Below are 25,513 nucleotides of genomic sequence, written 5' to 3'. Positions count from 1 at the left end.
ATGTCCGCCAACATAATGGTTAGCACAATTAGCTGCCATTCTCGGGAGTCTGAGATCGATTTCCGGTGCCATACTGCCAGAGAATGGCAGGAATGATATGCAGTAAAAATGGTACCTGTAACTCCCCTCCACTGGGGGTATGTCTAAGAAGAGCTGCATAACCTCAGGATGAGGAAACAAGTTTACTTTATTTGAGAAACATTCACGGTTGTTGCTAGTAATATAGCAGGCAAGATCATTTACAAAGTGATTCTTTAATATCTCGTAACTCAGGCCAATATAGGCCTAGGTATTTTTTGGAGAGAAGTCAATTTAAAACGTGATAAAAACTATCCAATGATAACGATTGTTTTATTCGCCAATGTACCTAACAAATAATAATTTTATGTCTCCACTTTTAACGATTTTCAGAGACTCCAAACAAAACATATTAGCATATGGGTTAATAAAAAATGGAGACAACGAATGTACGAAATAAACATTATGATAATAAAACGCATTACCACCTATAAATGCAGCAAGCTTTCCTGCTATTTATTTTTATTCTTTCTGTCATGAAACTTTTGACACTATCCAGGCGATAGCATGCATAACCTAAACAATGTGGTCTCTCTTCTCATTTACAGCTGTTTAGGTAAATCCAGATGTGGTAAATGTACAGAACTAGGGTCTGGCTTTCAACAGCTGCAGTTATCCGAAGAATGCTGCCTGCCAGTCACTACGTATTACCTTTCGCAGTACAACTAGTAACATACGTTAGTTATCAGCTGGTGGTTTGGCGCGCTTTTTACAGCACGGCTTTATTCGGAAGGAGTGGCTTCTGCTACTCATGCATCAACTGGGAATATCAGAGACTATCTCTGGAAATCATTTGGAAATAAATTCACACTTTTTGGACTCTGTGGTCAGGAACAAAACAATTTTTAAAAGGTTCAAAAAGACGGGACTTCGAATGCTCTCGATTGCAGTGCATGGCTGACGAGATGGCAGTGGAATGATGACACGCCGGTAGCAGTGATCACGTTTAATCAGGTTTAGGCCTACTGTGTGGTAGGCATACTGTTCAACTGACAAAAGAGACAAATGACTGGCCATAATATGATAATGCGATACCCTTATTCCTTTTCTCTACGGGGTCGAGGATGAAGTCAGACGAATCTTCGTAGTGAGTTTTTATGCCCGTATGCCCTTCCCGACATCAACCTCACCAGAGGAATTAATGGAATGAAACGAAAGACGTGATACGAGTACCGGTAACTAAAACTAACTATATTTACTTTATATGTAGGCCTAAAAGTAGTGTTCATCATTTGTCCTTTTACATTTAGAAATACTGCCTTCCAACGAAAATAGCCAGTATAACTCAAATACATTCATAAGTTTGTTAAAGAATAGTGTAGAATGTTTACATGTACAATTTATAGCTCTTGTGTTCACTGCACAAAATTTGAGGTTATTGCACATTGGACCCCCCCCCCCCCCCAACCTTACATTTTTTGGCTGTAAAAGTGAAAAAAGAAAAAAAAGAAAAAAGGGAGGGGGGTCTCATATGCGAGTAAATACAGTATTTCAATAATTACAGTACAGTATATGACATACTCGTGATGCGAACTTCATAGAACTTTTAAACCTACAATTTAAGACAAGGATATGAATTAATTCCAGTTAAAAATTTAGGAGATAATGAAGAGAGAAATTTGGCCTGTAAAAGGGATCTCTAAGGTGCCAGTGTATCATTACAAGTCTCTCACACTTAAACATTGTAACATACCAACCAACTGTGCTGAAATTTGATTCTGCAACTAGGTGCGAAGAAAGCAAGTGCCTCTCTCGATAACAGTACATGGCCAGAATGACTTATTCAGAGTTCTGAAGATAGTAAGATTTTGACAACACAAGATGTTCTACTACTCTAAGTATATTAAAAATAGAACTTCTCTGTTTGTGTATAAACCACATACTTCTGGAAGGCTGTGATGTTTGAATAGAATACATCTGTTATGATGTAAGAGTAACAACTTTTGAGATAAGTATCGTGTGCCAAATAGAAAATTATTATCCATATAATTTCACTTTCTAGACAAATGCTGACATAGATAAAAAGTCCAGAATAGAGTGGCAACTAACAAGTACTGCCCCAACCAGGTATTATAAAAAATTTACTTATAAAGCAAATGCTACATACCCATTCCTGACCATATGAATCGGACAGATCGTTGACAGCTTTCGAGTCCCATTGTTTACGGATGCCAAATAAGTCAGGAGGCAGGAAACCATTTTCAGCCATAATGACGAAATAGACAAAAAAGCCTGCTGCAGCCTGGATCATACCAATCTGGCCATAAGCCATAGAAATGAGCCTGTGTAATATCCAACAGTCAATTAGCATAGTGTTTTTAAAAGCAATTCAATGTTTAGTAACTAAGTGTGTGGAATTAAGTTCATTTTCATGCTCCATTCAAAAAATGTGACTAAAGTGTACTTCATATGTAGGCAAAGAGATTCTAAATACAGGATGGTAACTTTTTCTTTACTTTCTGATCTAGTAGTTTCATGATAATTAAAAGTGTTTTCAATAATTCAAACTATGCTATCAAATATTTAATATTCAACAAGAATTAAAGCTGTTTTCAAAATTTTGTTACTGTGTTAGTTTGTTTAGCTATAAATGTGCACAATAAAATACAAGTGTAAGCATATATCAAAAAGCAGAGAAATGAACATAAAAGTTTATGGTCAGATTTCCTTTTCTTTTACCAGTAATTGCCAACTGGCAGCAAAAGCAGGCAAGCATAAGAACAATAAGACATAAAACGTAATTGTGTACTTACGGAATCCTCTGTCATAGTGAAAACTCGCATCATTTACCTGTGTTTAGTCCAAAAGGCCCAGGGATTTTACTATTCTGGAATCTGCCATGAACCACATTCAAGTAATAATACCCCAACAGAGTACAGAACAAGACAGAAACATCAAGCAATTTGCTTGCAACCATCCTCAGTCTGTCCTTCTACTGAGCGTGTTGCACCATGGAGATATGGAAGAATGCAACAAAAACAACCGAGTCCAGCTACTTTGCTCATCCACTACGGAATAAAGCAAACTAATGAGCTAGTGCAATCAGTTCCCCAGGCACTGAAATGTTCACACTAATTCTAGACTTGTCTAAGCTACACGCTTATCAGGAGAATCTATGATGCTGTTCATAGAAACACAAGGATGATGATTCTTCTTGACTAAGACAAACCATATCTCCTGGGTGCAAGCACTTCTTAACAGGCAATGTCCTGCAAGAAGACTCGCGGCACATCCCACATGTCTTACCAGTGACTGCTATCACTACAACTAATACAGCTAGGTGTCAAGTCCCCACCCACTACCCGTGCAACTAGATGGAGGAGATTCATTGTCGTGCGAGTCTTTCTGCAACAAAGATCTGCTAGTCTCAGCATGAAAGGAGACCACTACCTTCGGTCATATGAAGGCTTACACAGATGGATAAAATCATCATGCAGACAGCTAAGGGAACGGATGGGGAGGGACACATCAATATTCGGCTAATCCGCTGCTGCTACCAAGAGATCGAGGAAAGGACACCCACCTGCGGTTCACTAGATTGTCCCTGTATGGGTCACGAGGCTGGCGTTTCATTATGTCAGACTCTGGAGCTTCGTAAGCCAGAGAAATAGCAGGCACCTATAGTGTGGCAGTGTTAGTAATAAAGTAGAAAGTTAGTCAAAATACTGTACATGCAGTAGTAAATTCCCTGTCTTAAGATGGCCTGTAGCTTAGAACCTAACCATACTAGAGTTAGAATAAGAGAAGGGTAGAAGGCAGGCAGAGCATAGATAGGAACAGATGGTTAAGAATACGGAAATGGAACTTTAAGTGCTATATCAGAAGAGGCAATGGCTGTGGGTACGTGCATTTGAAAACATGCAGGAGTGCAAGAGAAGAGAAATAAGCTGAAACATTAAAAAAGAAAAGAAAAAAGGGATGCGGAAAAAGGCTAAAATAAAAAGAGAATCATGTTAGGGTGATGGACAAAGGGAAAAAGTAATGGCACAGTACTTACCTGGACAAGCATGCCACAAGACGCACAAACACACACATGGAACAGAAATTAACAGCAAATCTGTGCAGGAAAGCAGAAGTCACAGGAGGATTGACCAGGGACAACCGTGAGGAAAACGCTCAGCCGGTCGGCCATGGTCTTCAGAAAGAGATAGAATAAGGAAGTAGGTTCCGACACCATCAAGAGAGAATCCAGAAAACATCATCTGATGGTATAGTGTTAATTTACCTTTCATTTACGAGTTTATCTGTGAAAGGATTTCGAGGCTGACGCTTCATGATATCTGACTCGGCTTCTTCATAGGCCAGGGAAATGGCGGGGACCTAACAAAATGGCGCAACACGGTGAAAAATATAACCAAAGTAAAAACTAAAATCAAAATCAACATACACACGACACAAACATTTATAAGGGACATTAGAGGGTTGCTAGGGCTACTCTATGCAAGACACAAATACTGCGGGGTGTAAAATAAATACATCCAAGGCAGCAGTGTGCAGGCATGGGGAGGCAAATGAATGATAACAGCAAGGAATCAGGAGTTTAGGGCAAGGTCAGGAGCATTTTATCTAGTAATAATATTAATATACTTCTAGATCTAAAGAGACATCCTATTACTAAATCTAGAGTTATCAACTTAACAGTCACTAACAACATACATTGATACAAGAAACCACAGAATATGTATCATGTAATAATGACAGGTTAGTACTACAGAGTTATTGACATTTTTTAATCCAGAATATCACAATTCTCGCAAAAACTGTGCAAGTTCTACCTGGAATTCACTAAATTGTCTGTACGTGGATTTCTTGGGGGTCGCTTCATAATATCACTTTCTGGCTTCTCGTATGCAAGAGAAATGGCAGGGACCTAAGAAACACAGTTGGCAACAAAAATACTACTTCAATTTCTACTTTGGCTTTTACTGCCAAACAATCAAGACTTCCTTGGACAGCAATTACAGAGACAAGATTTTCCAGTCTCTTTCTTCTGTCAAAGAAAGCCGCTATATACAAACAAAACAACTAATTTTAATTAAACAAAATAGAAAATTACTATGGTATCCTAAAAAGTGAACAAAATATATTAGCTTTCTACATACTAGACAAAAAATTTCCATTGAAAAGGGGCTACAAAATAGCATTTAAAAGAACAATGACCTTAAACTCAGGATACACTGCTGACAAGTACAAATTTGTTTACAGAGGATATGTATAAATAAACAAGTATTATAAATATCTTCATTTCAGTAGCTGATAATTACTAAGAAATCAATAGGAGAACTGCCATCTGTATATCCCTTAATATCCATCAATTCTTTTTTTTAGTCCTTTTTTCTGAGTACAAAAATACATATACTCTATCAACAATGTACCATTAGACTAAATTACACCATTGATTATTTAGCAAAGTATCCAATTATAATGCATAAGCTTGGCATTGACTGTTCTGCTGCAGTATACTAGCAGGGGATAGACATCTGAAACATAACAAACAAATGAGGTTTCCATAGGCTCGTGTGGTCATCGTATCCTCACAACGATGTTGGGGGAAAAAAGCATGAAAAACAAATAATCTCAAACCACTGCTGTTCCAGTATATTCTTCAACCTGACTTAACTGCAATTCAATATTGTTACATGATTAGGCCTTTGGGTCAGGGTAAGGAAGTGAGAAGGAGTGATATGAAACTTGTAAAACTTGCAGCCATGACAAAATATAAAGAAAAAAGTAAGAATGATGAAAGGAAGTATGAGGAAGAAATTAAACTTACCATAGTACAGCACCAGGACTGTCACACGAGACAAGGACTTAACGACAAAAATTTTGAAAACATACCTAGCTAGAATAATTTCATGCATAATAAAGGGATAAATGTCTATGAACTATACCAATAGGGTAAAAAATTAAAGTGAAATCAAGAGCTGGATTTTCGGTAGCAAATACTAAAAATGCAGTAAAACCTTAGTGGTTTGTTTACTTTGTGTTGTATGGAGTTCAATTGAAAAGACTGTTTTTCTGAACTATATAAAACATTATGGTATATGACTATTACACACTGCAACATTATTTTTGGTGTAATTATTTATAATCTAATTAAAGAATGTTACTGTATTAACAGAGCACTATTGTGTGTGTTGCATACTGATTCTGCTCCGTTGAGAACCTTGATGTGCTAAAGAATAAATAAGCATAACGGACATGAACCATGAATGTGGAAGTAATTCGAAAGCATCCAACAATCTTTAACTCTTTCTGGTCTAACTGCGAGCATAGCTCGCAGCGGCCAAAATTACGTTCACACCGCTCTGCGAGCATAGCCCATAGTAAAGTTTGACAATTCGCTAAAAATCTAGAACGAGCTATGCACACATTCTGGCGACTGCATCGTGTTTTTCATGTGTTACTTACGAGAGTATTTCAACAGATGGCAGTATTGTCTAAGTCAGAGAATTTACGATATAATTGACGAGTGTGCATTAGTACGTGTTGTCACTCAATGTGCTCTAAACCATGGCATTTCGTGGCAAGCAAGTGCGTGACAGAAGATATATTTTTGATATTTTATGTAAACGTAATCCTTCACATCTAAAAAACAGAAAACTTTACTTTGTGGATATTCTTACGTATTCGAGCAGTTATGAACATACGGGAACATACGGTAAAATGAATTCCAATCATAATGAAATGCAAGATGTTTCGAATTCCTATTTGGATGTCAATATTTCCATTTGTGAATAAAACTACAATTGCATGCCTTCAATATCATCTTCGCTAACATCACCTTCCGAGCCAGTATCGTCACAAAAATATATAAAATTTCATAAGAGCTTGTATTTTCTTTGTTCTTATTACTGTTATTATTATTATTATTATTCTTATTATTATTATTATTATTATTATTGAACTGTTATTTTATATCATTTTCATTATTATTGTTGGTTTGTAATTGCAATGCACACTTTACACGATCAACCTAGGGAAAATATAACAGTATTTCAGAAAACTGTACTTACTTAATAATCCATCTGACTTTTTTTTTCATTTGCAAAATATGGTATAATATACTGTATAAACAATTTTAAAATTTCAAGTGAAAGCTGACATAAAACAAATACTTTAAAAAACTAGATGCTCAAACAAGCACAAAGAAAAAATAATCATGCAAATTTCTCCAACAGGTACAGAGATATAATCTTTTTCAAATCCTTAGAAATGCCCAGTCCAGAATGTTTGTTAGGGATATTCAGGTCCGGACTGGAACGGGTTAATAACAAAGTGACATAATTTGTCCGCATCAAGGAGGTGTCCGCTATTGGGAGAGAAGTTTAAAATGACTGGTAAGTCAGTGGAGAGAAAAATAAAGTTACAATATGTGTCCAATTGATTGCAGTAACTAGACTCTGGACCCATCAGTTGGACTTTTGACTTTCTTTAATTTGCCCACTTCTTAACGGTACTAGAGGGTAAACAGGTAGAGTCAAACAACTAAACCCTCCTTGTTCTGTCTATAGAGTACATCTCTGCACAGTTTACAAAACTATTTTTTGTAACACACAGTACAGTTCCGTCCGCACTCCAGAGTTAAAGCAAGCTTTAGGAGTCTCGATCAGTTGTCCAAGACATCAGAGTGAGACTGTATGGGAGTTGATTTTATAACTGTCTATATTATTTCAGTTGGGACATAAAAAAAAAATCTGTCCATATATGAGGAGTGTCTGTAATGACAGGTTTTACCGTACTTTAAATTTTAACAGACCTATGTCAGTAGAAATATTAACAGTAACATTATCATTCTTATCTCAAATTCCCAAGTAATACTAAAATTATCAGTTCAAAAAAGTAACAAGGGTAACTTCAGAGTTATTCTAAGTTTGCTTCTTTAAAGTGAAGTACCAATATTTTACCATTTATTCTGGCATAGCTTAAATATTACCTTGTAATATCACCACACGTTTGAAGCCTTTCGTAAAATGTGCACTTACATCTTTCATCACGTTTCACTTTTTCCCCATGAATATGACATCTTATTGTGATGTTACTGCAGATGTCAGTCCAAGAGAGGAAGAGAAAATTTACATAAAATCTTTTCATATTTGGTTATATTCTCCTAAGATTACAATAATCCAAGCAATATTGTGTCTATCGATCCCGTTCCATGGTTGTTTTCTCAAATATTTATAATTCCTAATCATAATTGGTTTGGTTCTGCATGGCTTGTATTTATACAACAATCCTCTTGGTTGAAATCTAGCAAAACCATGAATATGACTTAATAGTAACTCCTTAATCACCAAGATTTTACTGCAGATCACACTACACTACAGTTAACTACAGGCGAGAAACTGACAAACCAAGGGCAGTGTTCGTTTACAACTTCCTGTGAAGTTGCAAGAGAACATGGCAAATAGGAAAGGAGAATAAAACACGATTTAAAGAGAAGAATTGAAACTTCAAACTTGCAAATGTGACAAGTTTGAAAGAGACAGAGCTGGAGCCTGCGGTTACAGTTACCTTTCATTTACCAAATTATCTTTGTAAGGGTTACGTGGGCGTCGCTTCATTATATCTGATTCTGCTTCCTCGTAAGCCAGCGATATAGCAGGAACCTGATGATTACAGAAATGGTCTACCGTATTAAATGTAAAACAATGACAAGCTTCCTTTTTACTTGCAAGAATCCTTTTGATAACAGGAGTATTGAGAAGGGCAACACATTTTTCTGGCTAATGCCAACATCAAAACATACATACATTAGCTGGGTACTTAACTGCTTACTAAAACGTTCACATTTTAAGAGTACAAACTTCAGAATGAAATTACAAAAAAACTAATAAAATTTTACTTCAAATATTAATGTATCATGATAATATAATTATAATTTTGAAACATTTTCTTAGCAGAAAGTAGATTTTAATTAAGGAGTAACAAGCAATGTGTAATGTTACATTAAGCTAAGAAATATTACAACATGATGCATACAGCTTTCCATAATTTTCTCTCCAGTTAAATTTTATGTGAAAATAGAGAAAAGTGCTGTTTGAGCTTCTCTTTGGAATTTTATTTAAAAATTTAACAATTTCTGCAATTAAAGTTCATGAGATGCAGAGAAAAGTAATAATGTTCAATTGGATGGCAATTGGCAATAATGATCCAAGCACCAATATAATAAACAGTTATTGATTTTTGTAAACCTCATACATCAAATTCTGTGTAACTGTGATGTTTTCCAAAAATTGTGAAAAAGTTAGTTGATAATGCACACTTTAATAAATATTAAAACCTTGCACCATGGTATGTTAAGAATGACTTTTGGATCATTATTGCTTATTTGTGAAACTAGTATCCTGGATTTAACTTAGCAACAATAAATCACCACTTAAATTTTGTATCCTGTTTTAAGATTGCTAGTACGATTATAAATAGCAGGCATTTAGAATGAATTTTATTTAGTATCCAAATTATAATTTGGATCACTACTGCAAAACAGAAGGCATTTGGATCACCTTTGCTGAAATGGAAATATGAGATAGGGTAGGTGGTGCTTTAACTTCCGCTAGGCAACAGCACATTACAGCTGTTGTGTGGATCGTTTTTCCTGAGTTAGAAGAGACCTGTCTGGAAGCACTGTAGTTTTGGCACTTTGATCACTGTTGCTAAACGACTTTCAATTATACCACTCTATGAAGAGTAGGGGCACTCTTATACAAATATACGAATCTTTAAAACACCTTTGGCAACACTTGCTTTACCCCTGTAGGCAGGGTTGGTAGAATATATACATAAATCTCCTGCCCATTGTAAGAGGTAATTAAAAGGTGCTAACCCCAGGGGCTCTCATCTTGGGAATGTGGACTGGCAGTCAGACTATCTTGGTCAATTTTTGTTCTCTTCCACCCCGACTGTGTCAGGTTTGCGAGGCCTGGAATGTGTATCACTTTCACACCCTTCGTGGCTTTTTCCTCCACTATGCCAATGCCCTCATTCTTCAAAAGGTCTGTATTCTTCCCTTTCCTCTTCAGATTATAGTTAAGAAGATGGCTGTCCAGTTGTACTTCCTCTTATAACAACACTTGCTTATTTTATTCAGCATCCTGTTTAACTCTAAAGTTACACTTCATCAGCGAGAGGTAATGGCCAGTAGGCAGGAACACCTCTGAATGTTGGAATAACACTTTACAAATTATTTGTTGGAAGCCATACTCTTCAGAGTTGTAGGCTGTTAATGGGACCTTTCCACCTTCCATATTATAAATGGTCATGATAAGTACCACACACAGAAAAATGAAATAAATGTTATATATACAGGAAAAACCTCCAATTATTAACAAATATGACTTAATGAATTCACTATTTCTCTGTCAATTCTGAAACTTATTAGTGTATGAGATTGTCCAAAACAACATGAAGATTGCAATATTTCAAGTAATAAAAGATATAAAAAACAACCGAGAAATATTGTGAACTACTGATATCATAAAATAATTCCTGATCCATGTCATTCTCAGGATTCTGAGGCGATCAGTTCTCAGAACTAACTACAAGATCTCAGTTGGTTTTAAAATACAATATGTGAAGCCTGGGAAGAATGGTACAATGCAACAGCCACTGTAGCCTATTTTGGTAAATAACCAGATTATCCAGCAGGTATGTTTGAATATCTGGGCTATTGGCTGCTGCCTACACATTCACTCAGGAAGGAGGAACTTTTAGTGGGGTGTGCTGGTCTCCTAGTATCTCTGTAGCTGCTAACAATGACCAGAAACAATTAGAATTGTTAAACTGAGAGCCTTACATCTCCAGAGGCTGCCATGGGCTTCTAGTGTCCGAAGTCTCTTGAAAGCTATATAATATGCGAGACTTGCCAGCAATGGTTCAGTTCAGTCCAGTTGGAGTGGAGAGTTAAGTGCGAGTGTGTTCCTGTAGACATTGACAGCCTGAAGTTGAGAAGGCAGCCTCTAGCATGCTCTGTCTGTGGAACCGAGTGTTTGTTCTGTGTGTCTGTTGCCGTGAAGTTGAATCTCTGGGCCCAGCTGCTGTGAGTGAGCATCGTACATCTGGTGCAGCATAGGAGAGAGTTCCCTAGGCATCGGCATGGGACGGAGTATGAGCAGCGTACGACATACCGAGGTGTGAGACTGTCGCGTGCGGGATGTGAACTAAGGACCATCAAAGAGACAGCGAGAGTAACTGTGGGATTGAGTGAGACTGTAGGTGTTAGTGAATTAAGACAAGAGTGTGAGTTAGTGTGATGGAGAGGAAAAGAGAGAGAGCACGGATTGTGTAATTGTGTGTTCTGTTCAGTGAGTGTAAATTGTGACCCTGGTGTGTGTGTGTATGTAGTTGTGTAAGTAGCTATTAGTAGTTAATCAATACATTTTAGAAATTAAATGGTACCAGTTGTGATCATTTATTTACCCAGCAAACACCTAACACTATTAAGCCTTCAACAACAACATTAAAAGCATAGTAACCCTCGAGATATTTCCCAAGCTAAAATAATTAATAATGTACGAGCACAGAGAGATAGTATCCAGTGGTATGTGGCAACTGTATTCAGAAGGGAAACTGTTACAGTTAACATTCAAGATGGCAATCATCCGACTGATCCACTGAATTTCTGGTGCTTTTTGTATGTTTCTTGGTCATTTCTTGGAACAAAAAGTCCATATACATAAATGTTTGCCTTGATAAACTGTACTTTAAGAGGAATGGTTACTCTTGTCTACAAAATTGAAAGCAAATGCAGATAAGACAAATTGCAAATCTAAACTCTAAATATTGCCACTGCCACTCTAATGCAGGAAGATCAAAATATGCCATGTTTAGAACCAGTCTCTTTAGTAGCATCACTTCCGTCAATGTTGAAAACCAGTGGTATAACAAATAGCAAATCAATACACACCCAGTGAAGAAGAATAAAAACTATTTGAAAATTTCTCTCTTAATAATAATAATAATAATAATAATAATAATAATAATAATAATAATAATAATAATAAATCATCTAATGTTAATGCCATAATATATTGTCAATTTAATTTAAAAAGGCTGAACTAAAAGGAACATTAAACAAGATTTATTTCTGCTGTGGAATCGCCAAGAGAATTTGGTCTGAAAAATAAAAATGTACAATTTTCTGCAATTTAATAACTTGAATCACAGCACACCCAATACAAGAAAACAGACTGTCACAATATTTCGAGTCTCATTTACATAAATACAGGTACAAACTTCTGGGATTTCTCACATTCTTATGTTAATAAATTGCATTAAATATGCAACTTACATTGATTTTTAGAACAAATTCTAAGAAGAAAAAAAAAAAAAAAAAAAAAAAAGAGAAAGAACCAACAAATACGCCAACACTTAACCCCTATGCACCCATAAGCGGACTGGTACGCGCTTGAGCGGCTGGGCCAGGACTCCACAAGCAGACTGGTACGCCGGGATGCAAGGTCACATGTTGGAGACATTTGTGACATCTGTTGTTGTTTTTTCCGGAAACATTTCTAATTGAAATCTTTTCTTGGTGTCTCAAAATGTCACCAGAGTGCTCTGGTATGCTTCTTTGGCAAAGAGAATTGATTAAAATATCGATCGAGAAATCTGTATTCTGTTGCTGACAAGATGGCTGAGAAGGAAGTTGCTTATCACGCGAAGTGCTCAGTAATAACGAAATTCAAAGCATATTTGATGTTTTAGGCTCTGATTTCAGCAGTGTTAGTGAGGAAGAAGTTATTAGTGATCCTTTGCATGAATGAACACGAAATATATCACAAGAGATCTTTCGCGTAGTAATATCGTACGACATAGAATGCCGAATGAATATTCTCCCGCCCCTCATGATCCGACTGTCTGCCGGATTTGAAACTACGATCTTGGTACCTGGATATGAACACTTTACCACTGACCCTCACTCTGAATCTTAATAATAATAATAATAATAATAATAATAATAATACACCCGAGTGAGACATAAGGCTGAAGTTCGTATTTGGGATATAGGTTCGAATGTCATCATTCGCTTACTCGTGATTTGTTTCCCATTAGTTCCTTATTTCCAAATCAGGCAAATGTTAGGCTCGTGTCGTATAATTAAGGCCATAACACACACTAAAGAACTTCCTAGGTGAGATAAGATTTCAAAGGGATTTTTTATGTGTTATATTTCTAAATTGTTCTGTTCTTTTGTGTCATGAACAATAGCGTGGAATTTCTCAATAATATAAAACAGGTCCTGTGATAATACGCACAGTCGATCACCCACCATACTGTTTTAACCGAAAGCTTACAACACCCAGGTTGCATACTAATAAGTTGGCGGATTCCTAGCAATGTCAGAGCAAAGGGCAGGTGGGTGCATATGGGTTAAATAGAGGCTTTGCTAAATTAGGGTTCTACTGTATCTTAATATCCTTCATTATGAAAATGAACTCGAACCAACCTGACGAACACTTAAAGCAATATAGTACACATAGAATACAACATTCATGCCAGTGAGGGTAGATAATTTGATGGAACAGCTCGTGCTTCACACTCACACTTCAAAAACATGCCATGCTAAGACAAATAAGGAAGGAGGAACAGAAGGAATGTATATGCTGCTTCTGCAATATTCTTCTTCCAATCTGCAAATGTAAATATTAATAACAGGCAGCTGCTGCAATTTTGGTAGCTGAAATATGTTCATGAGTTTATCATTTTCAAAGGCTCATTTGCTGAGTTAGGCAATAGACTTTAGTACAACAGTACATAAAACTGAACAATTAAATATAGTCAAGCTGGAAAAAGAAATCAGTAAGAATTTTCCAGTCTGGTAATTTTTCAAATGCAGGATACAATATATAGTTTACTATCTAACTGTATAGTGCCTAACTTTGCAGAAAATAAGAAATTAACAACTGAAGAACTTGGCCCACAGTTTCTTACCATGTCAGTTCCCAAGTCAATACACAGGATGGTAACAGTGCCCAATGGCAGAGGAATGTCACAGAGGATGAAAGCCAAGAATGGAGAAATCTCAGGAATGTTTGATGTCAATGTGTATGCAATGGACTTCTTCAGATTGTCAAAAATCAGACGTCCCTCTTCCACACCAGTTACAATAGAAGCGAAGTTATCATCCAGCAAGATCATGTCGGCTGCTTGTTTGGATACATCTGAGCCAGCAATACCCATAGCCACACCTGTAACAATACAGATTATAATAGTTATGACATCAAATTTTCTTTCATTTAATTATTTACCTCTAATGTCATGTACAAACTATACTAATATAAAAATATATTCTCCACATTTGACTAAAAATGACTATTTGTTAGTTTTCCTTTAATGACCACACAACACACTGATCTTGATGGACATTTTATTTATTTTTATTTATTTAGTCTGATCCAGGACACCCTAGATTTGCCATAAGACACAGAATAATACACAATAACAATTTTGAGGGAAGATAAAGAAGATTAATGTTTAAAAAATGATAGGTTACAATTAACCATGTTAAATGGCATGAACTCCATATAAATGGTGACGAAGAATCGAAACTGAGTATTTGATGAGTGAGACGACTATCTCATCTTTTAGACTTCTCGCTAGTTTATATTTTTGGCGCCATGTGATGAAAAATTTGGGAATTGTTCCCCTCGCGCCAAAAAAAAGTCCAGTCACCGTAATTTTTTAAAGGTTATATGACTCAAGAAAGAAAGGGATGGTTGGATTATAGATATCCTTTTTCTCTTTATCTACGTCAATCGGCTGAGAGGCTGAAGATTCAAAGCGTACCGTAGGATCAATAATTTCTGCTTCGTTCCTCTGTCTGTCAATCGCTATAATATCAATCCTGAGAGTGCTGCCTCCTTCGGTGATGCAGTGGACTTCATCGTACACTTCTAGATTTTTGAGACGAAGAGCATTAGCAATCAGGTTTCTGATGATGTTATGGCATTTGATCCTAAGCAGTTCTCCTTGAGGGCAACTCCCCAGCACACGTGGTAAGGTTTCATACTCACTGCAGTGTTTGCAGTGGCCTGTGCTGGTAGAACGTCCCGGCAGAGTATGTACTGGTGCAACCATCGCGGTCATCTTCAACATCTCCTTCCATTCCGAACAAGTTAAACCATCCCTTCTGGTAACCCAAGAATTAGCAGCAGGGACTTGAGCAAATAACTCAACACCTCTTCCTTTCTGTGGATATGCACACCAAGCTTCAAATTTGCGTGTTCTAAGTAAGTCGCGCAGTTGTCTAACAGATTTCGATGATGTCTCTTCATTGAGTTGAAGTTCAGATAGGCAGCGAGTTTTTATTGCTGTGAAATTTTGAACAGCATTTACGTGCGAATTATTCACAGCTTCTACTTAAGATTGATGTTCATCTGTTGAAGGTACGCTTCCCAAGTAGCGCGCATTAATGCTAACCCTTTATATTTGTGGCTCGAATAGATCATACTTGTCGGCGTGTCACTCGGAAGTTGTAGAATTTCTTTAAGTGCGCTTCTGATCATGTCTGCTTTTAACAGACTTGATTTGGGAATTTTCTCAACCAAAACAGTCTGGAAGTGGTATATCAGTATAGGGCCAATAAACTGATTTATTACAGTCAGTTTTTGATGCAGTTGGAGTAAGTAAGTCCTGGTAATCTGATCTAAGTTAGCTTTCAATTTTTCAAGTACCTGATTTTCACTGAAGACTAAAGTCTGTCTGAAAGTTGATACTTGTTGATGTCACCTGGATCTAAATGGAAAATACCATATTGATTCACATAATCCCACCCCCTTGCTTTATTTTTCTACCCTTAATTTTGAAATGGAAATTTGGGGGAAAATCAATATTTTAAAATTTTTCCAGCAATGATTTTATAAAGGTTTTCTGTCATCAATGAGGTTTTTTTTATTTATATTTTTGTGAAATACGCAGTCGTGAAAACATCTGTGGTTTAAACAGCCACAGCGATGCTGTAGTAGAAACAGCAAGGAAATGCCTAGGAACAAGTGTGTAAAGATGGGAATGGTGGAATGAAGTGAGAGCAGTTTGTAAATGTAAAAAGAAGGCATATCAGAAATGGCCCCAAACAAGGACTAATGCAGATAGGGAATTGTACGTACATGAAAGAGAGCAAAACAAATACTGTAATTATTGAATCCAAGAAGAAGTCATGGGAAGAGTTTGGTAATAACCTGGAAAAGCCAGGTCAGGTGGCAGGCAAACATTTCTGGATAGTAATAAAGAATCTTAGAAAGGGAGGTAAAAAAGAAATTAATAGTGTTTTGTGTAAATCAGGTGAACTCATAATAGATCTCAGGGTATCAATGGACAGGTGGAAGGAATATTTTGAAAATCTTAACGTAAAAGGAAATCTTTCATAGGACATCATGAGCAACAGAGCTCATGGGGAGGAGGGCAATGATATTTGTAAAATTACACTTGAGGATGTGGAAAGGATGGTAAATAAAATACACTGTCATAAAGCATCAGGAAGAGATTAAATTAGACCTGAAATGGCTTCATAGTCTGATAAGATTAGCACAGAATGTTAGTAAGGTACCTTCCGATTGGATGAAAGCACTAACTGCACTTTTTTTCTCTCTTAAATGCTATTTGTTCAGGGCGTCGACCCATGTGGATCTTTTGCCCCTACTGGCACAATATTTTATGAATCTGCGTGTAATTGGAATGGCGGTAGTATGGAATGTTGTGTATGAGGAAAGGAGGATACTAAATGCACTTACTATAAACAAGGAAGGATTGCGACACGTATCAAGATATTTCGTTGATCGCTATACCAGGCAAGGTGTTCACTGGCATTTGCGAAGCGAGGGTGCGATTAGTGGTTGAAAGTAAGTTGGATAAAAACCAGTGTTTCAGACCACAGAGGGGCTGTCCAGTTCAGATTTTCAGTGTGCACCAGGTAACACAAGAATACTATGAGAGGAATAGACAGTTCTGTTTGTTTTGTAGATCTAGAGAAGGCATATGGATAAGATGTTCACCGTAATGGGAGACTAGGGGATTAAGGGAAGATTATTAAAAGCAATCTTAGGCATTTGGGCTGCAGTGAGAATTGATGGTAGAATAAGTTCTTGGTTGAAGGTACTTATAGGAGTCAGGCAAGGCTGAAATCTTTCACCTAGCTGTTCACAGTTTACATGGATCATCTACTGAAAGTTATTAATTGGCAGGGAGGGATTTAGTTAAGTGGAAATGTAGTAATGCAGTTTGGCCTATGCTGACGACTTGGTTTAATGGCAGATTGTGCTGAAAGCCTGATTGAAAATATGAGATAAACAATTTTGTGTGGCTATTTCTAGCCGGGTGCAGCCCTTGTAAGGCAGACCCTCCAATGAGAGTGGGCGACATCTGCCATGTGTAGGTAAATGCATGTTATTGTGGTGGAGGATAGTGTTATGTGCGATGTGCAAGTTGCAGTGATGCTGGGGACAGCACAAACACTCAGTCCCCAAGCCAAGGGAATTAACTATTTAAGGTTAAAATCTCCGACCCGGCCGGGAATCGAACCCGGGGCCCTCTGAACTGAAGAGCGCACTGCGCTGACCATTCAGCCAAGGAGCCAGACAAAATAAGAATATGTCAGTAAGTAAGAAATCCAAGAGAATTGAATGTTAAATTCGGAATACAAAGCTCGAACACACAGATAATTTCAAGTATTTAGGATGTGTATTCTCTCAGGATGCTAGTATAGTAAGTGAGATCGAATCAAGGTGCAGCAAAGCTAATGCAGTGAGTTCGCAGTTGCAGTCTACAGTAATCTGTAAGAAGGAAGTCAGCTCCCAGATAAAACTATCTATACACCAGTCTGTTTTCAGACCAACTTTGCTTTATAGGAGTGGGTGCTGTATGGATTTAGGATATCTTATTCATGTTAGAAGTAATAGACATTAAAGTAGCGAGAATGACCGCTGATACAAACATGTGGAAACAATGGTAGAAGGGTACTTGGAAAGAGGATATAAATACTAAGTTAGGAATGAACTTGACTGATGAAGCCGTACGTATAAACCTCTTACGTGGTGGGGTCAGGTGAGGTGAATGGAGGAGGATATGATATCTAGAAGAAGAATGGCCTCGGTCATGGTGGGTAAGAGAAGTGGAGGTAGACCAAGAAGTTACTCAGTTTCTAAATTTAATGGTAAGAGGTAGAGAACTAAACAAGGCCGCAGAACTAGTTACAGAGAATTATGGCAGCATTTAGTAAATTTACAGAGGCTTGCAGACTGAATGTTGAAAGGCATAACAGTCTACTGAAGATGAATGTATTAATGTATGTAATAATCTCCAAATCTCTTACGACAAAACACCATACACGGACTCCAAGAACCAAAGCCTGGCATCACTTGCAACCAAATATGGAAACATCACACAAGTTAAGCACTTCAAGTACTTACATGAAATTATCAGGTATACTGGAAGTGAAAAAAATAGTTAATATAACATGTGCAGAAAAATTATATAAAGCCCACACAATCACTTGGAATATATACAAGAAGAAATCGCTTTCCACCAAAGCCCAAGTCCGTCACTACCTCACAGTTGTTCTCCCCGAAGCACTCTACGCAATTGAGGCGCCAGCCTTAACCAAGAACATCAAGGACAAAGAAAATAGAATGGCAGATTTTCAGGAAGATATCTGGACCCAAGATTTAAGATGGTATCTGGATGCATAAAAGCTCAACAGAACTATTCTATGCCTGCGTGATTCTCCTCAGTTGCACGGAAGAGGCGTATGAAATTTTAGGGACAAATAGCAAGAATGGACGACTTGACTAAAAAAAAAAAACTAAAAAAAAAAAACCCACACATTAACGGAATAACAAACCAAATTATGCTGGTTGGTAGACACTCAAAGCGACTTTGCAGAAATTGATATTGACCCACTGGCAAATACACGAACCACATTCAGACAGAAAATCAATTCACGTAACTTCATATCCAAGAACCCAACAGCCAGGAACTACAAACTCAAAAATACTTCCACACATGAGAGAAGACAAGACCATACTGAAAGGATGAGGAAGTTTTGAGAAGATAAGAACAAGAAGATCAGTGCCAAACAATGGTTCTATGTGCTCATTAGAGAGCAAAATTCATTATATATAAATATTTCTCTTCAGAGGTTACTTTATTTCACAGGAGCCTCCGTGGCTCAGGTAGCAGTGCACCGGCCTCTCACCGCTGGGTTCTGTGGTTCAAATCCCAGTCATTCCATGTAAGATCTGTGCTGAACAAACCAGAGGAAGTTTTTCTCCAGGTACTCTGGTTTTCCCTGTCATATTTCATTCCAGCAACACTCTCCAATATCATTTCATTTCATCTGTCATTCATTAATCACTGCCCCAGAGGAGTGCGACAGGCTTCGGCAGCCGGCACAATTCCTATCCTCGCTGTTAGATGGGGCTTCATTCATTCCATTCCTGACCCGGTTGAATGACTGGAAACAAGCTGTGGGTTTTCGTTTTTCATTTTCTTTATGTCGCACCGACACAGATAGGTCTTGTGGCAATGATGGGCAGGAAAGGGCTATGAGTATGAGTGGGAAGGAAGCAGCTGTGGCCTTAATTGAAGTACAGCCCCAGCATTTGCCTGGTGTGAAAATGGGAAACCATGGAACATCATCTTCAGGGCTGACGGCAGTGGGGTTCGAACCCACTATCTCCCGAATACTGGATACTGGCCACACTTAAGCGACTGCAGCTATTAAGCTTGGTATTATTGCTACTGTTATTAATGTACTGGTTGGTACAGCTGCCCCTATTTTTTTCCCAAACATATGCAACCAGCTAGGAATTAAGTATCTTAGTCCTATCTTGCGCAACATCTTACAGCAATTTTATGTGCAGTTAGTCCGATATAGACTTCCCCGCACAATGCAAAAATGCACTGTACCATTTTATGTAGAGCGGAGTCCAATACAGTCATTTTTACGAAACGTTACTGTACTGTTCAAACCATAGCCCCTCCTTTAGGTCTCTGTAGAAAATTTTTCACCTGATTGGTTCAAAAGGCCTTTTTCTTTTGACAGGAAAGGGTGGTCACGGTATCATAGAAAACGTGATAGGTTAGGACCAATTACAGACATGTCAATTCACTGCCATTTTGTATTGTCTCATCACATCAAAATTGATAGAAACTTGTTTTTCACAGTATTTTATAATCTATGGCACGCGAATGCTGTGCAGCAGATGTGATAGTTTACGCATGTAATTACTACCGTTACAGCTGTCAATAAAGCCATAAAACTGGACCATAAGGCTGTAACACATCAGTAACTTTACGAAGCAAGAACTTCCATTCTCCTTGTGAATACAGAGTTGTAAGAGCTAGATGTTCAAGCATGAAGTAGCTGCGCAGAACTAAGCGCGTTAGATGTACCTGGATAAGCGACAGGGAGCAATGAGAGTTTGAAACGCTGAGTCATGCCTTTTTTTTAATTTTCATTTTGTACCCTTCTAGGCATCCTTTACGAAGACTTGACCCTTTTCAAGTCTCAGATATTCTTCTGCGGAAGTTATAATAAACAGACATAATAATTATCGCCATGTAAGCACCAACTACAGACAAATTAATTCTGAATACCACCTGAAATATTATGCTGGACTCATTTACCCAATAGGTACCTACTCTACTCGTAGGGAATGGTTGCAACTATCTGGGCTTAAAAGGTACATGATTCTTTAGTATACTGTGGTGTTTGCAGCAAGGGTCATGGGAAGGAGAAAAGGGAGGAGGAATACCTGTCTGCACATTCGAGTTCATAACTTTTAACACATAAGATCAGTTTTGAACCGATCGTGTACATTATTCCATTAGTACAGAAATGAGACCTACTCTTCATCGCCTGGAGTGGCTACATGGTACTAATCACAGCTAGCATGTGATTTGTTTGGCGGATTCAGAGTTGGAATCTAGCTATGAGTTATTTTTATACTCTTAAGGCATTCGTAGTTAAAGTTTAACTTATTAAGGTTTAACTTCCTTAAGTGTCCGACTCATTGGCTGAACGGTCAATGTACTGGCCTTCGGTTTAGAGGGTCCCGGGTTCGATTCCCAGCCGGGTCGGGGATTTTAACCTTCATTGGTTAATTCCAATGGCCCGGGGGCTGGGTGTTTGTACTGTCCCCAACATCCTTGCAACACACGCACACCACACAACACTATCCTCCACCACAATAACACGCAGTTACCTACATATGGCAGATGCCGCCCACCCTCATCGGAGGGCCTGCCTTATAAGGGCTGCACCCGGCTAGAAATAGCCACACAAAATTATTATTATTATACTTCCTTAAGTCTCAAAAGTCACTTTTCACCTTTAGAAAAAAAAGCATACATCAGAAAGAAATAATAACATGTGGCTTTTATATGGCAAATGGTTAGGACGAATGAAGCGCACTGCACTTATTGTCAGCATTATGACACACCCATTCAACCAAGCAACTGCGCAAGTTTGACTTGAATGACTGGACTTCATACGTAGGGCACGTGAAACAGCACATAGTAATCTTTGCAGCAAATTGCAGGCAGGTTCCACCTCATATGTTGCAGATATGCATTAACGAAGGAGGTGGTCATTTTGAACATTTCCTTCATTAATCGAATGGCGATGCACAAGCCCATTTCATCTCTGTCGCTAATAGCTTATTTTACTGCAAATAGCTCTTAAGAGCTACTTTTCTTTTTTCTTTTGCTGTTTGTTTTACGTCGCACCGACACAGATAGGTCTTATGGCAATGAAGAAGAGCTACTTAGAAATGAACATAACAGTACCTGCAACATGAGAACTGATCATGATTTAGATTTGTCTTCAACCACATGACTCACACGAACATTTAACAACGAAATAAAAGTATCGTCGTATATCAGACTCGAACCTCCGACTAACGAGCACTGCTTTCCTCCTCTAACTTCAAGCACACTTGGCTATCACGAGCTGTCGTTTGGCAGTGTTATATCAACATTACTTCTAGTCATTCAGCCATCATATTCTCTGTACATGAAGTTTCCGTGATACAGAATTTTCACGATTCCTTACAATCACTCGGTATTTTATTGTTAATGCTGCTTTTGTTGACATGAATAAACTAATTATAGAAAGCATAGTAAGACCAGACATCGCTGTGAGTAGCCAAGGTCAATGTTTTTAGGCTAGGCTATAATCTGCGGGTTGCATAAAACTGAGTGAATAGGGGCAGTTGTACCACTTGGTATATTTTATTATTATGGAGTTCCTAATATGTAGTCATGGTGTTGTTAATGAACACAACACTACAACTGTTACTGTCCCATGAGCCAGTTGCTCAGAATCACTGTTTCCACAGGGTAGGAAAGTATTTCAAAAGTTCACTTAGCCACCTTTTAAAAGAGTAGTGAATTTAATTTAATTCTGAATGCGAACTATACAAATTCATCATACTGATTTAATTCTCAGGCAGAGTAATTTAATGAAAATGTCAGAGGTTGAAATTCTAGCCTTAGCACATATCATCTTCCCCATTCTAGGTCTCCATATACAAAATCGAATCCATAAACTGTATGCAGAACATTTTCATGAGGACGGGTGAAGATTTGCCTTAATATTTTAACAAATTACTAATTTACCAATGTCAGCTTTTTTGAGGGCAGGAGAGTCATTCACTCCATCTCCAGTCACAGCCACAATAGCACCCATACGTTGACAACCTTCAACAATGATTAGTTTCTGCTGAGGTGAAGTTCTGGCAAATACAATCTCTGTGTGATACCTGTAAGAAAGATGAACACAACAGATTGAAAGAAGTTCATTAACTCAATCTCAATGGTCAGCAATACATTAATATAATAATATCCTACATATCTTATAAAACTCTTCTTCTACTAAGATCTTCATTAAAACAATAAAGGATGCTTTGTAACAGCAGCATGCCAGTGCTCGGGATCTACTCCAGAAAATTTAAAAAATTACAACATTCAAATTATATACAGGAATTAACCACAGATAATAACTGGTACCCCAGTCTGACTCCTTGGCTGAATTGTAATGTATCCACCCTTTTTGACCTAATTTACTTAGAGATTGTACGACTGATGCTGGCAGATTGTCTGATAAAGGTCAAAGTTCTCCACCTAAGGACCTTAAAAGCATGCTCATGCAGAATAATAGGTTCAGTTTACAGCTGCTGGAAAGGCAGGAAGATGGCACAGTAGCAACACTGCTTAGGAATTACATGACTCAGTTCCTTCCTGACAAACTGTTTATTCTATCAATGGTTACAGGGTGGTTGATCTAACATCCAAGTTCAAGAGATTCAAACCCATGGGATGATTGGGACAGGGGTAGAACAAGTCAGGAAGAGCTGTAAAACTGAGCCAAATTCACAGTTAACACCCATGACCCCATCAGGATGGGGTGAAAGCAGCAGAGAGATATATCAGAACATGTTTATTAACATTACTGTAAATGAACCTATGAGTATTTACATATAAATTAATCCTTTCATTACAGCATGACCTTCCTAGGCCAAATTACAATGTTTGGAAGTTCTGAGAATGCTAGTTACTGGATGAGAGATTCATCACTTCGATTTACCCACAGCTTATGAAACGCAGATAGCTACACCACAGAAGTATACTAAATCTGAAATATGTACCTCTGTAATTGGTTCCTGCTCAACTGGCTAACTTGTCTAATCTCTTGATAGTCTAGCTGTCCTTTACCAGTTGAAAAAAATTATTTTGTAAAATTTTTGGTTAGGTGCTTCAGACAAATCCGCATTGTTTGCTATTTACATTTATCAAGAAAGCAGTAAACAATATACCGTATTTTCTCACGTAATTAACACACTTTTCTGATGAAAAATACATGCGAAAACTTTGGATGCATAAATTATTCAAGGAATTCAGATATTTAAAATTATTTACAATTCATTTACATTTCATTTACATTTAAAAACATCAAATAAAATATAATTGGTTCAATTCATTCGCGGTTATTGTCGTTTGGCGTAAAATTCTGGCGTGAGATTTTTTCTGAAAAGTCGAATAAGGTACATCAGGAAGTTGGATACGTGGGTTTGAGGTACTGACACTGGAAAATATCCTTCCTGTCACTAGCTGACAATACGACCTGAAGTGAAATAAACTTGAACTAATAAAAGTACAATTCATGCAAGTAAATAATGACATATCAGCAAAAAAAAAGTCCAACATGAGAAGGACCAGGCATTGAAGGAGGGACCCTGGTAGATTTCCCCAAACTGTTTGTATCCAATATTGTATGAGTGACATGTCTATCCACACTTTTACTTGGATACGAATGCAGAAATTTTACTTTGGGCACTGTCTTTCGTTTTAGAACAATGTAAGGTGGAAGTTTTCTGCAATCAGCTGTTAAAGCAAGCATTGAGTGCATTGTTATTTTTCACTTCCGTTAGTGCGTACGATAACACTATGTCCCTTTCTTATTGATCGCTCGACTTTGTGGCATAAGGAAACTGATAGGCATCTCATCTGCAGTTCCTATTTGGAAGATCAAATATTCCTTTACTTTACAGTTCTCAATCACAAAGCGATGAAAATCAATGACTTTTTGGTTGAAATCATTCGACATTTCTTGGCATAATATTGTTCTTCGTTGAAGAGAAAGTCCATCTCTCCTCATAAAATTAATCATCCAGCCATGGCTAACCTTCAAATCCAACACACTGATTCCATGTGCAGCAGCTAATTCTCGTCCTTTAAAATACAGCATTTCGCGAGAAAGAGCATATCCAATGTTGTGTAACAAAATCATATATTTAAGCAGATCCTTCTCTACTTGTGGAAATTTGCCACTTTTTTGTCTGTGAAATGCTTTGTGAGACTTGTTGGTCACTTTAAGTGCACTTCTCTGTTACCGCGGTAGTACACGTTGCACACTTGCGGCCTACTGCCCTATTCCTATATGTTTTGGCGTAACGGATCACCACGAATGTATATGATGCAGTATTACTCGAATACTTGCTCACTGTGGACTAACATACAATTTTGAGGTCACAGAAAACTCATATCCCGTGCCTGAAACACTTAAAATAGGTTTGTACTAGACTGGAATAGAGCGTCACTAGTCACTTCTGCACTGATTCTCTCACTTATTAGTGCAGTGGTATTTCCTATCGACTAATAACAGCACATTGCCCAGTATTTGGAATGCCCTATTCCACAATAGGAAGGCTGCTACTTGAGTAGTAGACATCTATTTCAAAACGCCTCTGGAGCTGGGTGACGGATGTTCGAAGAAGTGGGTGCGTTATATACGTGAACATTTCTTACCCAAAAATAATGGGATGCGTAAATTATGCAAGGGCGTTAATTATGAGAGAATATACGGTAGTTGATTACATTGCACACTCCTCATATTTCAGTTAATATGCTCAGAGTTATAGGTATCTTCAGTGCATGTGTG

The 25,513-nt window shown here is 37.7% G+C and overlaps 1 protein-coding gene across 7 annotated transcripts in view; it reads right to left on the bottom strand.

The window, feature by feature from the left end:
* The window catches only part of Atpalpha (sodium/potassium-transporting ATPase subunit alpha), a 324,453-nt gene that overhangs the window by 56,515 nt on the left and 242,425 nt on the right, over positions 1 to 25,513 (bottom strand). For 4 of the 7 annotated variants that reach the window (XM_067137567.2, XM_067137565.2, XM_067137571.2 and 1 more), the window contains 4 exons: positions 22,693 to 22,835; positions 14,011 to 14,267; positions 4,304 to 4,398; positions 2,186 to 2,360 (listed from right to left, as the gene is read on the bottom strand). In XM_067137567.2, coding sequence (XP_066993668.2) covers positions 2,186 to 2,360; positions 4,304 to 4,398; positions 14,011 to 14,267; positions 22,693 to 22,835 — 670 coding nt within the window. Of the gene's footprint in view, positions 1 to 2,185; positions 2,361 to 3,601; positions 3,697 to 4,303; positions 4,399 to 4,853; positions 4,949 to 8,573; positions 8,688 to 14,010; positions 14,268 to 22,692; positions 22,836 to 25,513 lie in introns of those variants that run through there. The other 3 variants (XM_067137569.2, XM_067137570.2, XM_067137572.2) reach the window with 3 other exon arrangements.

This window comes from Anabrus simplex, chromosome 1 (genome assembly GCF_040414725.1).
Source record: "Anabrus simplex isolate iqAnaSimp1 chromosome 1, ASM4041472v1, whole genome shotgun sequence".
In the NCBI taxonomy this organism is placed as follows: domain Eukaryota; kingdom Metazoa; phylum Arthropoda; class Insecta; order Orthoptera; family Tettigoniidae; genus Anabrus; species Anabrus simplex.
Note: the sequence above shows the minus strand (reverse complement) of the source record. Positions and strands in the feature narration are given on the sequence as shown.